We start from the raw sequence: 16,065 nt of genomic DNA on the forward strand, positions 1-16,065 counted from the left end.
AGGTGGATTGCTTAAAGGAAACACTGAAAAAAGAAAAACTGAAACTTGTGCCATTGTTCTTTTCAAAGGAAAAACTAACAAAATAAAATTCCTTTATCTTAGTTTCAAAATCGTGACTAAATCCTTTTATGCAATACATATAAATCAAGCAGATACTGTAGAATTATCCTTGAATTCTCAAAATTTGTCACATATTTAACTCACCCCCTCCTTAGTGACATTTCCCACTGTTGATTTTGCCAAGTGTCTTGTGCATGTGACAATCGTTTGCTTGAGACATGTTTGAGATGAAAGTGGCCATATTTGTCTGTAGTTTGCCTTCATTAACAGTTATAAATCATCTCTTTAAGAAGAATGTTTATGTTTCCTCGTTTACATATAATAACTTAAACAATATTTCTCATTTAAGATGACTTTTAATTTATGTTATGGTTGCACTTTCGAGTCACGCTTTTGTCAGGAAATGTTACACTGATTTTTTCAAATTTTATATCCTGAATAAAAAATCTTTAAATTGAAAGAACATGACATTTGATTTGATTTGAAATCTGGTTGTTTGGTTCACGCTTTGTACGCAAACTTCAACCAGTCTTAAGTTTGTGCTTTGCTCCTTTCAACTCTGGCTCTTTCTTATTAACTTGTACAGACTAAAAACTTTAACCAGATAAATTTATCGCTTGCTACAAAGCAAAACTGCAGGAAAGTAAAACATTCACTGTCACGATTTGTCACCTATTGTATTTTATTTTGCACATTACAGTTGCTCCATAAGAGACAAAATATGGGGAGGAATCAAATGTCGTCGTTTTGTGGGATTTTAAACATGTAAGTGGCCTGACAGCAGCACCACATGAAGTACATCCAGAAGAAAAACCTGATGTTGACCTGACTATTATCCCAAGACTTGCGTTTACCCAAGTTAATTGTAACAGCACCAAGTTTCCACATGTGAGGGACATACCAGCAATTGCTTATTCCCAAGATGCTGAACTGGTCCCCCAACAGTTACAGTCAGATAAAGGTAAAGGAATGTATGAAAGTGAAGAACTGGCTTACAGTTGCTGGAAGTGTTGAGCTGTTAACTGAAACAGTTAAATTGAAAGGAAGTAGCTATCATTCCTCCTTTAAAAATCATTTGAAACAATACAAAGAGGCACTGATGAAAAAGGAAACAGTCAGGGGGGAGGGGGTGGGAAGGCCACCTAATGATTCTTTGCGCACATGGAGCGCCTTGAATTTCAAGAATGTAAACAACCAAAACTGGAAACATGTTGAGATGCTGTTTTTTCCCGACACCATAGTTTAGTTTGTTTCACTGGTCAAGAACTAAAAACCTGTCTAGTGTCCTTATAAATCTTAAAAAGAAATTCCAAGGTAAGGATTAACGATTATAAACAGTCTTAGAAGATTTTGTTTTCATAAGATGATCCATTTTTTCGCCCTCACGAAATGGCTGCGAGCCTTGAAAATATCATGTCAAAAAAGGTGCTAATTTGCAACATCAGACGTTGAGATATTTGTAAATCAATAATAAAAATTATTTCTTTCATATCTGAAAAACCTTACATATCAATTGAATAAAATTAACTTCAATATTTTAAATCTCAAAAAAGCCTTCAAAGTTTGGTGTATTTACGCTGGGTTTATCCTTTTACTGATATCCGCCAAATGTCGCACTCATGGGAACCAAACAGTACTGCGTCCTGAAATATAGCCTTTGACAATCAGTTACCGTTTAATTCGACTAAAACCCGGCTGGGCACTTATTTAAAGAGAAGATAATAAATGAAAAGGTGGATTTAGCAAAAATTTGTGGTTTAATTGGCCTATCGTAAATTTGCTTTTTTTATTTAATTCACTTTTGCATTGTCACGTAACATGGCTGCCATTTCCCAAAAGACTGTTGTAAACAATGGTTTACTGTCCACTCTTAACTTGAACTTGCATTGGTTTTTATATTGATCTTAAAAATTGTTGGTTTGATATCTGAGAAACTTCATTTATCAATTAACACAAATTAACTTCAATGCTATGCGACTAAATAAACCCTTCAAAGTCGAGTGTGTTTGCGTTGGGTTTCCCCAGATCACACAAGCTTAGGAACAAAAGTAATCTACAGAAAAATAAATGAATAAAAAGCTATTGCGCTTCCAAGTTGTGTTCGCCTGCAGTTTTTCGGATAGAAATTGTTAGAAAACAAACAAATGACATGTATCTTTTTTTCTCTGGCTGTTTATGCGTTGTATTTTTGAATATGGAAGCCATGGAAATGCTCCACACAATGGTGGAGGCATTCAAAGATCGCACCATGGTGTACGTCTATTGTGTAGATGCAGCCGCCAAGACCTCTATTGAAATCAGCTCCACTCCATGCTTCAGATATAATGTTCTGTTGGGACATTGTACTGTACGTTTCCTGATATACAAAGACGGAGGTTAACTGTCTTGTTTCCTGACACCGAAAATGTCCAGCAAAAATTAATTGACCTCAACTCGCCAGCAAGCTGTCTTGTTAAGGTAAAGAGATGTTATAACGTTTTTGTTCTTTTTGTCAAATGCTATTAATTTCTTTCTTACTTTTGTAACTTTTGGCAAGACTGAGGTAAATTATAATGATTTTTGTTGTGATGTTTCCCTTTTCATGGATATACACCAATCCACTGATTTTAAAAAATATATAAGCATGATCTCAACAGCTTTTGCGTTGTTGTTATTGTTGTCATTTCAGGTTGACAGTAGTAGGGTACATTCCCTGATAACTGATCTTAACACATTGGAAAATGTGGCTTTGTTTACTCTTCCTCTTAAACCAAAGGAACCTGAGGATGGACAGGAGCAGATTCCATATTTGCCATGGCTCCATTTCAAACACTGCAGCTGCAACTGCTCCCACCATCCTCAGGTTGGAAAAGTGTTGGTCAACCATGAGACAAGGATAGCAACATATAAAACAGTATCATAAATGAGGAGAGTTCGGAATCTGAAAGCGAAGATAGTGCAGAGGAAATCAATGAACTAGCTGTAAGCCAAAAACCTACAAAGAATGTATTGTATGCTGAGAGATTTCAGCTGAAGGGATGTACATTTCATAACGATTTTCAAAGTGCCCTTAAGGAGTGTCAGAATAAAAGAGCAAGGAATGAAGAAGTTAAATTAAGAATTCATTTCCATCAAATAAATGTGAGGGACGAAAATGCCATTGTAGTTCAGGCTACAGTCACTGGGCTATGTGCCAAAACAAAAAATCCCTTTAGTCACCAGGGCAATGCAGGCTGGTGAAGTCCAGGATGTCAAGCTGGAACATGTGCTCCGAAATTTTATCTGTGATATGGGACAATGCAAGTATATTGGACATGTTATTATAATAAAGAATGGGCTCTGGGGAAAAGACAACCAAACAGTACAAATATAAAGACTCAATTTAATGGCACAATATAGCAGTTTCGAGTGATTTCATTAAACCAGTTAAAACTGTCTGACAGCATTCAATTCTGTTACAACAAAAAGACAAAATGGAATTTGTGCAAACAGTTACAGTATTACTGTTGCAAATGAAATCACTCTAGATACAGCTTTATATATATGCCATGGTTTTTTTCCCAGGGAGGTACTCCCATATATATATGGGCTATATAGGTATGTGCCGCAGGACAGGGTATGGTTTTCGAGGTTCTTGGGTCCTTAAATAGGGAAACATTTTTGCTCCCATTCTGATCCTTAGATAAAAAGTAGGTAAAGACTTTGTCTGTCTTTATTTGCGCTTGACAATTGGGCTCTAGTAGCCACATGGTTAGGAATCAGACTGTGAAATAAAATATTTCACAAAGTCAAGTCAATTCCCTAATATGAAAATGGACGTTGATGGCATATATAATATTTCACTTGCTCATTACCGGTATTCTAGTTTTTCGAGTCAAAAAGTAGCTGTAGGACTAAATGCTTTAGACGAGCAACAACACTGAGTCAAGGTGTGGGAAGCATGGGCTATGTGGACAGTCTTCTAATAATGGAAGATGAAGATCATAACAACTCGGGGAATGCAAACGCATTCTCAGAAGATTCTGCAGGCCTTTCACAGGCTCCCAGCACCCACGGCCACCCAGTGAGCCAACACCAAAGTGATGCAAGTGCCAGCAATGTCAACCAATGGCACAGGACATTGAGAACAGATGCTGTGGATACAGGAATTGCATCACAACCAAAACGCGTTTCCAAAAGTTGTGTCTGGATCCTGAAGTTCTAGAACTTTGCATAAGGAATAGAGCAGACACAAGAAACGACCGTGAAAACAACAGCACATCATCTTTCAGGAAAGCTGCTTACCCGCAGTTTATTTTGGAAAAATATCGTCACCTTGGAAAGGGTAACCGAAAGGTTGCGCCATCCTGTGTGGTACCAAGGGTTAGAAGGCAGTATCCTTCCCCAACCGGCATATATATGGGAGCAATTATAAAAAGTGTTGCAAAGTGTATCCACTTTTGTGGACGCCAGTGCATTGCTTTAAGCGGTCATAAAGATGATAGCACTGCCAGTGAAGACATAAATAGGGATTATTTCCTTGCCTTGCTGGTGTTTTGAGTTGATGCTGGTGACGAAATATTGAACAATCATCTTGCAACATGCAGTGCAACTGCCATTCAACTGACCATTCAAAATAAGATCATAGCACTAATCGGGGATCATATAAGGGATTCCATTCTTTGTGAAATCAAAGAAGTCAAGTACTTTTCAAATCTGTGTGACGAAGTGACTGACAATGCCAACCTTGAGCAGCTGACATTTGTCTGACAAACACAAAGAATTTTTAGACTTTTCGCGAAGAGTTTTTAGACTTCCAGTCTACAGAACGAATAACTGGAGAGGTGATCTCGCAATTGATCCTAGGAAAACTTGATCAGTGGGGCGTGCATATTTTCCAGTCAAGGTTATGACAATGCCTCAAACATATCCTTTTAAGTTAGAGGTGTACAAGGCTTAATTTTCTAGAAAAACCCTAAAGCCTTGGACGTACACTGCAATTCGCATGTCTATAATCACGTTATCTTAAAGACGTGTAGTTTGCATCATGGCTGGCACAATTACAGAATGTGCAAACTTTTTTAGTTATTCCCCTAAGTGGCAGAGGTGCTTGGAAAAAGTGATAAGCCTGGATCAGCCAGAGTCGCAAAGAACCAAGATTCATGACCTGTACTCATTGGGTGGAGTGTCATGAGACGTATGAAACGTTTGTTCAGTTACCTCCATCAGTTGTTAAAATGTTTGAGGTCATTTTAGATGAAGAGCAACATCAACAATACTGGGACATTAATTCACATTCATTGATTTCATTATCAAGGAACAGAATCACTATAATTTATTCAACACTAAGAATTTCTATTTCTAGCACTTAAGTGAAGTCTTTAATTTGTACAAATATTGTTCAAGAAGCCCTGGCCAATACGCGTTTTTTACCTTAACTTTCAATTTCCATTGGTCTTAAGATAAGTACCTTACATTGAAAGCATAACGCATGTCAAACATAATAACTTCAATTTATTTATAAGAATGAACAATTTGTCTGTTTAATTTTAGTTCTTGAAGGACTTAACAAACGCCACTTGCAATAAAACTGTTATCATAATAATAAAGATAATAATGATGATGATCATAATAATAATAATAATCATCATCATCATCATACAAAGTTGAATCTCAGATGTATCTGGCTAAAAAGAGAATATATAATAATAATAATAATAATAATAATAATAATAATAATAATAAAAAAATTAATAAAAACTTTATTAACCAATTTCTAAAAGAATTACAATGATTTGACTATTCGAAATAAGAACTTTATATATAAACATATTATTTACATAATAATAAAAACAGTGTCTTTAAAAATGTAGAAAAATAGTAAAAGCGACTTCGAGAGCAATAATAAAAGAAGAACTATATATTAAAAAAAAATATTCGATCTAAATTGCAGTACGAGAATTCTCTACTTGAAAGTCCATATCATAAATGTCAATGTTCCTGTTTCTCTTTACAGTTCTTGATCCCCTTAGGCAGATTAAGGCGGATCGGAGGATCGCAAATGAGACTTTTGATCTGATCCAAGACACCGTTGTTGCGTAATCCTCCCCTTTCTTTGCGGCGATTAATTCTGCAAGCCTACTGTGATACCTCTTGCACTCCTCGCCCATTCCTCCGGTGGATGTAAACACCAATGGAGTGAAAGTTCCCTGTTCTACTTGAAGAACCCTGTCTGCGTAAGCCCTCTTCTTCTCATTCTCATGGTTACGGTATATCTGCTTGGGGGTTTGGTCCTTGTAGGAATCCGCGTTGGGGTGACACACCCTCACATCAAAGAACGCGGATCTCTGCTTCTCCCAAAACCCCCGGGCATGTATATCTAGGCGAGCATCTGGCGTTGTGTTAGCGCCGCTTGGTAGCCTCTCTCCAGTCAGTTCTTGAAGGACGGGCTCTATTTCGACATCATTACAGACCATCTTAAGCAAGTCAGCCTCGAGGTCACGGAGTTCATTATGGCGCTGAATTATGAATCCGCCTCTCCTACAAATCATTGCATGATCGATTGTAAAGGCGTCACCGCACACGCACACTGTCGGCTTGTCGTCAATTTCCCAGTCGTACCTGAGCTTTACAGCATCTCGGAACTCGCCTTTATTCAGGTTGTAGCCCATGTCCTTTAATGGGAGGACCGTGAGCCAGTTAGAAGCACCTTTCTCGGTTGCGAGATCAATGGCTCGTTGTGTCTTCTGAGGTAGAGACTCCCTGACATTGCCAAGCCTAGTCTGAAGCGCTTCGTTGGTTTCTCTTCGCACGCACTGCTGTAGTGTCTTGACAGCGGTATCAGCCGGTGTTTCATGATCCTGTGCGATTATTTTCTCGATAATAATAATAATAACAATAATTACACGTTAAAAGTTTTGAGCTACAAAGCTTGTGGAGCCATGCACAAATTAAAATTTAAAAATACATGAAACATAAAATCCTTGATCAAACTACCATTCAGACCATCCGAGACCAGCTTCTCATAGCTCAGGGACCAGTCGTCACGTACAGAAGCTTTAAGCATAAAAAGCGATCAAACAAACTTGTCACTGAGGCAGAATACACCACAGCAATGCAGTCTTCTGAGGAAGACGGTTTTGTCCAACTGGTGGAGAGCCAGAGCACACAAAAAGTGAACACAAGAAAAACAACAATTTATTGGTATTCCCATTTATATAATAACCTGAATTCTACGCGCATTTTGATTGGTTCTTACTGATGATCTATCAGAGTACAGACACATGGATGACGTCACGCGGTGGTGTGACTCGCGCGCGTGATCAGAGTTCATAGTCCAGATCAGAGTTGTCGGCAAAGTTTTTCAAACTTGCGAGGCCACAACAAAGCAAAAAAGTTCAGCTTAATTACAAATGTCCAGTGAGAAACAATACGCTAAGCATCGTTCACCTTTCGAAGCATTAAACTGGGCGAAACAAGCTTGAAGAAGCCAGTGAATTATTCGAGAAATTATCCGAAATCTTTATGAAAGTTTGACCGATGTTGTGCAATTGGACGACGCCACGGGAAACAAACGAATTTTGGTTGAACGCTTCGGTTATGTTTACAGATTTGAACAACTTTCCAAATCGGAATAAAGGTTAGAGTTTTCATTGACTTTCAATTGACCATTTTTCTGTTTATTTAATTAATCGGATTATAACAGTGCTTCGTGTTAACGAAAACTTAATAGTTAAATCAAAACAACTTAGCTCATCTTTACGGCGGCATTGCTCACACTGAAGTGTGCTGAAGTCTTGTGTTATTATATAAAACAAATAGATTCCATTTTGCCGTGGGTCTGTTCAGTTATAGATCACAGAAGACGTCAAAATGTGGTATGAACATCAGTGACCCACGAGGCGCTACACTTCTCTGTTCATACCACATTTTGACGTCATCTGTGATCTATAACTGAACAGACGCATGGCAAAATGGAATCTATTTGTTAAATAGATGGTGTTACCTAAAATACAATATCGCAAAATATATGAAATTATAATGAAATTACAATAGCACAATATATGAAATTACAGAAAAAAGTAAAATTAAAATAACATATCACATAGGCGTTTACAAGGCTTTTCATTTTAAGCATGAGGATTACATAGTTCTCTTATATGTGTTGCTTCATTCTCAAGCCCAGAGCTTTAGGTCGGTTTTCTTTGGCCACGCGACCGAGAACTCTGGGAAACAAAATGGCAGATCTGTTGAATAGAGCCATATTCTTTGCCCTTTCAAAAGCTGGCAGAGGAAGTGACTTTCATTTAAAAAAGAAAAAAGGCCATTATCGAAGCTGTAGTGTGTTCAAAAAAAGGATGTGTTAGGCGTTTTGCCCACATATATAAAAAATCACTTGCATTTCATTTGATGAGAGATGTCTTTAATTTTGTAGAAGTGAGATGATCGCTATCAAAAAAAATAGGGCCCCAATGGGTCCATGTGTTTTGCTGCTAGAGCAAAGTCTTAGGGAACATGTTGATGAAAGACAAGTGAGTCGAGATTGAAATCCAACGTCTTTTATTGTCTGTCACTTGTGTGCAGGTTAATAATTGCACTATATTGTAGTCACTTTGTGTTAATTCAATCCTGATAATTTTACTGATCAAAATTCAGAAATTATAAATAATCGCACGCGCACCGGCGTACAACAACAGAAAGACGGCGTTGAACGTAACGCAAAGTTCATTTTGAAAGCGAAAGTTTACAAATAATTATTATCATTCGTCAGTCATCCCTTCACGCATGAACACTCGTCGAATTTCAGTGTCTTCACAACAAGATCGGAAGATCGATAAGGACCAATTGTTGATTCTGCGAAAGTTCGTTTTCTTAAAGTTTTAGAAATTTGTGAAGTTGGAGGATTCACTGAGGACTGCGTAGCCGAAGATGCAGTGGCTCGCTGGACATCAAATTCTATTTTTCACGGCGTTTAATTAATCTTCACAAAATAAACATGTGGCGCCAGCGTGGCAGTCAAAAATTCATTTTTCAAAAAACTTTCCCTTTCCAGCTATTTTAGCGGGGCTTATACTATAGTACCTACCTATCAGTCGTAGAAAAGCTGAAATTTAAGGATGAACTGTTTATTAAATGAAGACCGTATTATTTTTTAATAACTAGTAAACAAACTGGTCGCCACGCATTTAAACACGAACTGACGAATGTTGCATCTGATGCAGTGAATCTGGTGAATGAGAACTTCCTTTAATATTTCTTTGTTTTCGACGGTGTGAACCACTGAATAAGTTTCTTTCCCATTGTGATGTTACTAGTATTAATTCGTTTCTAGCTGTCTTTTATATAGCTCGAATACAGCTACAATTAGCGGTGCAGCCTACCACCAGCTGTCTTTGCGTGACAAGTTACACGTTCATACATTTTATTTTAAAATATGAAGTTCAGAGTTAATACAGTACTAGTATGCTGTAGACAGTGTAGACAAGGTGAGGGTAAGTTTATTTTCAAAGCGAAAGTTTACAAACTGTGCACTAACCGGTCCTTTGGAGAAAATATTTATGACCTTCGGCGAGGTTCCAAGTCTTCGCTCTTTTCGTAAATGATGAAAACTGCAGAATAATTTTCTCATAAAACTGGAGTGGTCGCGCCACAGTTTGTTTTCTTTCCCAATGCGATATACTTTTAAATCGGTTTTCTGTTTTCCAACGTGTCCAACGTGGTTTGCGTTCGAATACTTTGGCCCGTAACTTCGAATGCGATCAGCGCTACGGTTCATTGGTTTCGATTTTGTTTGTTCATGGATTTGATTGACATCGGTACTTCAGATTTCTCCTCTGTTACGGCACTTACACCTTACGTACCTTACGGCACAAACTTCAGCTCTCAATGTGTTTTGCTTGCAGCCATTGCGGCTGCAGCAAAACACAAAAAGCTTCAATGATCACCATATTCATCTCGCCTTTAAATGCCTTGATGCGCGATCAAATCAGCAAACAAATCGCCTTGAAGCGCTAATTCTTGACAGCTCAAAAAAATCTTTAGATTTTGTGGCATCTTATGCGAGAGAGGAAACTTGAAATATTGTTTTTGCACCCACAGGTTCTGCTGGAGAAAAGCACTAAGTCTATTCTGAAGATGCTAGCGTTTCAGAAAAATGTGCGGTGCTTTGTGGTTAATGAGGCACATTTGGTGGATGACTGGTGAGTGCTTGTCTTATTTTCAAATACCTTTATACTGCTTTGCCTAGAATTGTGATGTTACGATGATGTACAATTTCCAACTACAGCTATCCAATTTGGTTTCCGTGCAAACTTCAAATGTTTCATGCATTGAAAACTTATTTGCGTACACAATTAGGTCAAAATTTAAACCTTTTAACAAGTTGAATCAACTCTGAGTCAAGTTTTGGCAATGTAAATTTGAGTCGGAATAAAATGAAAACTATTGAACTTTTAAAGTTGTGCACTTTTTTGGTTCCGAATGACTGTTTTTCATTTGCAAAGGGAGAATTTATTTCTCCTTTTTATACAAGTTAATTCAGTACAGGGTTCAGGGGAAGAGCTGTGGCAGCAAAATGGGTACATCCCTGGTCCAACAGTATGCAAAGTGACACTTGCTATGCCAAATAAGGAGGTGAACTTGTTACTGTTAAAAACGTGTTTTACCTGTATATTCTACCTATTACTGCTTTCAGGTTCTTTCCTCATATTGCTATTTCTAAGATGGGGAAATGGTCCAAAAACAAATCAGACTACAAGTACAATGGGCAAATTTTGTTTCTAGAAATGCAATGTAAATCAAACATAGAAGATACCGGTATTTAAAATTTTAGCTTCCGTAACTTTTCCGTCGTAGTTGATCCAGTTTTTGACACTAAATCCCTATTTTTTTATTATTAAACATCTCTGATTTGGAAATATGTAGGAAACAGTTTAGTATCTGCACCATAACCTCCTTAGAGTGATTATGACGAAAATCATATTGCTATTTCAAAAGCAAAAAGGCCATTGTACTACCATCGACTTGACAACTGATTTATTCGGACGACTGACGGTAAATGGTGGAGGTTTTCCAGACCTGGATGTTCATTACCCCTCTGTTATAGCCACCTACACATGGAAGAGTCACCCAACGTATTTGCATCAAGGCCCAATGGATTAGACGTATTTTGATTGAGCTCCGGCGATATGTCGTTTTACAAGCCAATTTCGTCAACATCGTCAGGCTAGTATAAAGCAAAAGTTTAATAAGCTTAAGCACAAGTTCAATGAGCTAAAAGAAACCAAGCGAAAAGCGGTTTCGCGTTCTAAGCAGCAAAGACGAAGAAGTGATGCACGTGGGCAATGAAGCAGGCGACGCCATGATGCTAAAGTCCATCCTAGAGAAACTAGAGAAGAAAAAGAAAATTGAAACTGAATCAAAAGAACTTAAGAGGTAGATTCTGAATTTTTCCACAATCGGCCGACAGAAAAGGAATTTCAATTTTTTTTTATTTGCCCCAAGTAAACCTTTTAGTAAACTATTTTCGAAAATGACAGTTCGGTCTCCTTTAACTTTTTTCAAAATTAAGAAAAGTTGAAAATTTGAAAGACACGTCCACCGTGGCGGTTATTTTTGATGAAATTTAAGGTGTTTTCAAGACACTCGAGTAAACATACCAAACAACTACTCAGTATACCCTTTACACAGCTGTTTAGGTATCTCTTGAAGTTTATTTTCAGATATATTTTGTTTGAAAATATTACGTAAAGTAAAGATACGATCTTCGACAACCGACCCATTTCTACAACTTAAACGACTGGGCGAATATTAGCTAACTTCAAGATTGACAAAAGCGGTCCGGTATATTGTTTTGGAGTAAAAAAACAACACCAAATTGAAGCTAAATCTTTCTTCTATGTGTGTGAAAAATATTATGTTCATTCACTGAAGCACATAGATGGGAAATTTCACCAATTTTAGACCAAGGAGATGCCAAAGCACACAAGAAGCCAATAGGAGAGTGGGCTCGAAGTGTGAAGTGTAAGCGCTTAGAAGAAGTGGAAGCAAGCAAAGACCTTAAACTTGTCCAGGACCAAATTACATTTGTTGTTGTGTAGGTGTAATTGAAGTTGATGACTCTCACTTTACAATGAACATTATATTATGACCTTGTCATCGGGACTTGTTTGGTGTATGCTGGACATCTTGTAACACAAACTGCACAATCAATGATTGTTAAATGCATGAGAAATCTCAATGAATGATGGTAGATTAGTAGATTGTTTTTCAGTTAGTAATGTTTATTTTACATATTATTCGAAATGTTTATATTCTGATTTACAACAAACTTGCAAAAAACCTTTTCAGTTTGTGGCTAGTGAACTATACGCCGTGCCCGGGATGCTGTAATCATAGGCGATTATGTAAATGGAGCTTGTCGGCCCGATTTGATCCAAGCAAATTTTCACGCTACAATTTGGGCCAGGTTTTCTTTGCCTATTTAAATTATCCATATTTTACGAACAATAATTTGTTCAGTAGATAAACACGGTACACGATACACACGATAAACGGTGCTATCGGTATTATTGACACACAATACACAATGCATTATACACGATACTTTATTTAGCCACACACGGTGTACGATGCACTATACACGATTTTTTATTCGGATGCACGATATACGATACTAAATACACGATGTTACGCTTTTCCTAACCAACAGCGTGCACTTGGCCTTAGACATTTACAAGGATTCTATCAATCACTGTGATGACTGCTTTAGACAGTTGAAACCTATGTTATTCAGAATGCATTTATGTACAGAGCATGGCTCAGTCAAGCGTCAAAACGTTTCAAGAGGAAAAGAGTATGAAGCAAGTTTCCAGTAGCTTCAATAACAATAAGTTTTATTAAGATCCCCTCAATGTCTGCCACACTCCAGCAATGATCTGTTTATCAGAAAATTAACTGAAAATTTTCCAGAACTGAATCAACAAACACCATTCTAAACCAGCACTGCAATATCTTATTTGTGATACACAAATGCCAGGAGCAATGCGTTGAAAAATAAATGTTTACAGGTCAGCAGAAGCCAAGAAAGTCAAATTGAAGATATTTCCCAAGTCGACAAGGACGCTACATACAAAACTACCAAGTACGCAATTCCTTTGTTCTTCTTGTTTGTCCACACCAATTTTGAGTACAAGGTGGTGGCTGAATTTCTTTGTCAAAACGAAGACAAGGAGTGCATCTCAAAAGCCCCAAACATAATCAAGGGCTGGAATCCCACATGGAAACCCAAATATTTTATGATGGATTATTCAATGGGAGAAATAAATGCCATAGAAAACAAGTTCCCAGACGTCGCAGTATACATATGCGATTTTCATCATGAACAGGCCATAGCAGACACGACATACCTTTTGCCAACATATCAGGTTTTCTGTGAAAAACTAACTTGATGGCATGATTCCAACAACATGGTTTACTTTAAATTGCATTTTCCAAAAATATGAATTTTTCCTTTTTAAAATCTCTGCATACAGGAGGCGCAACAAATGTTCCTCTGAGACCATTCTGCTTACCGCTAGAAAGGACACACTTAACAAATAAAAAAGACAAGCATCTTCTTCCGGTATGTCCTGAAGTGAAAATGAAGCATTGCAAATCTAAGACAAGAACAATCTCATCATGGCTTTGGCTAAATAACTGCTGGTTATTTTGGCTAGCCATATGTACTTATGCTAGCCCTTATTTTGGACAGTCATTTCTGTCTGTCTGATATATTTATGCTTTTCATATGTAGTTCTGCAAGCCCTTAATTTGGCCAGCTATTTGGCCTAGTATATTTTTGCTAGTCAAATGTAGGTCTTTTTGTGTATGTCTGCTTTATCCCTCTTCTTCCACATATTACAATTATTTTATTTTTATTTTTGTAAGTTTTTGTTTTGGTTTTTAAAATATCCAAAAATAAATTTATTAGCTCGTAAAAAAATATCTATAAAATAATCATATTTGTAAAAATACTTGTAATGTAATGTAATTTCTTTTCATGTAATGTGTCAATGTTAAAATGTCAGATAAAGGGGGAAAAATGTGTAGGTAGTTATGACTAGTTAATTTGCAGCTAGTCATATGTAGTTATGCTACCTTGTCAATTTTTTGCTGGTGATATGCAGTTATCCTAGCAGTTGTTTTAATAGAGGTTACACCCTCATCTTTGTTTATAATTTGGTTGAGATTCATATGTAGTTATACTGGCACCTTTTTTCTTTTACTTTCTGGCATTGATGAGCCAGTCAACTCAGTTACTCTTTGCCTTGACATGGCTTGGTCTGCCAGGTTATATTTATTTATAGGTGCTTGACCATGTGTCAGCTTAAGTTCATTCTAATTTTTCCTGTTCCTACCACGATTCTCTTCTTTTGAGTTGCAGATTTTTCGTCATGCCTAAAGCAAGGTTGCAGTCGTGCACTAGGGCATCAGCTGGAGCAAAAGTAGGCAAGACCAAAAGTTTTCTGAAATTTCCTTTTAACCTGTATGCCGGCGTTCAAAAATTAATCTTGGGGATTGTTGAAAGAGAATTGTCTTAAAAGCGGCACGTGGAAACATCTCACTTTCTATGTCACCACAAATTCCACAACCACTTCCAACATTGCAGATTATCTTGCATATACGGTCAAGTTTGCTGAACTCTTAGAAATACACACTCTTATATCTCAGCTATCGCTTATGACAATGAATATTTACCATGTATTGTTTATTGTTTTACTTCAGAAAGATGTAAAGAGCTGTCGTATCAGGCATACTTATGGAGATGACTATGTAGAAGACCCCTTCAATGAGAAAGAGGCTGTAATGCTGACAAAGACAGCAACTGCTGATGGAACTGCAAGACCCCCTCCCATGCTGCAACCTGTTTATCCCCATGCAGAAGCAAGTCTTGAAGTAGGAGGAAAGGCTTGTAAGTGGTGTGGCAGCAAAACTCACATGAGAAAAAGCCACAGAGACCGTCCTTTTAATAAAAAAAGAATAATGCTAAATAACTGATAAAAATGTATGTTGGCAAAGAGTTTTAAACACTTATTGAATGAAAGATCCATTTAACATGAACCCTGAAACAAAAAAAAAAAAATTCTTAAGATGTGAAAAGGTTTGCTTCTAAGATATGAGAAAGTCTACTTCCTAACGGATAAGGATATGAAAAGATTCCTTTGTCACCTGTAGTTGGTTTGTGTTTGAAAGTTTGAGTAGTCTAGTGTTGTTAGGGTTCTTGCTCTTAAGTTTATAGAACAACTAAAAAACACCCTCAACAGGAGCATCACACAACCGTGACTACGAACAATGCATGACTTCAAACATCACCAGTTACCACCCATTAAAATCGACAATAGATCTCTTTTGTGATAACTGATCACAAAAGAGACTTTATCATAGACGGCATTACAAATGGTTTTCATATTACCCCTCATGGTATCATCTTCGAGCTAGTGGATATCACAAACAATTACACCTCAGCCACCGCAAGTGACATTCGTTAAAAATTGGAAAACCAAATACATGATAAAATTCAGAATGGCAATTACGTGATAACTCAAACAAAGCCAACAACTGTGAGCGCTCTTGGGGAAATTCCAAAACCAGACGTTGATAAAATCCCAGGGTTGAAAATTAACTTCAGTGCTTGGTCACCACTCGGTCCAGCATCTCTGAATTCTTAGTGGCCCAGGCCAAAATAAACTGGCCCATAAACTTTCTCAGATTGCGGACAAGTGTCAAAATCTTAACAAACCATCTAAAGCCAGCAATAAGAATTAAGTGACTTCTGTGTACATTGTTCAAAGTTACTGAATTATAGTTGCGGATTTTATTGTAATTTTTTATTAAGGATTTTATTATTTTATTTTTAGTATATTTCAATTTCTACATTATTATTTTTGTCTTCTAAGATTTAATTATACATAGACTTCATTGAAGTGAAAGTAATCTTAATAATAAATTTCCTTTTTTATAATTATATGATTGACTTAATTGTTATTGACTGCATCTCTCTACACTGCT

The 16,065-nt window shown here is 37.1% G+C and overlaps 1 protein-coding gene across 1 annotated transcript; it reads right to left on the bottom strand.

The window, feature by feature from the left end:
- Positions 1-5,877: 5,877 nt before the first annotated feature.
- On the bottom strand, positions 5,878-7,084 carry LOC144652415 (uncharacterized). The gene is made up of 2 exons (XM_078512429.1): positions 6,986-7,084; positions 5,878-6,893 (listed from the first exon to the last, which is right to left on the bottom strand). Exons 1-2 carry the CDS (start codon positions 7,082-7,084, stop codon positions 5,961-5,963), a joined length of 1,032 nt encoding a protein of 343 aa, XP_078368555.1. The 3' UTR covers positions 5,878-5,960.
- Between the last annotated feature and the right edge of the window lie 8,981 nt (positions 7,085-16,065).

The sequence above is a fragment of the Oculina patagonica genome, chromosome 4 (assembly GCF_052425735.1).
Source record: "Oculina patagonica isolate OP01 chromosome 4, crgOcupat, whole genome shotgun sequence".
In the NCBI taxonomy this organism is placed as follows: domain Eukaryota; kingdom Metazoa; phylum Cnidaria; class Anthozoa; order Scleractinia; family Oculinidae; genus Oculina; species Oculina patagonica.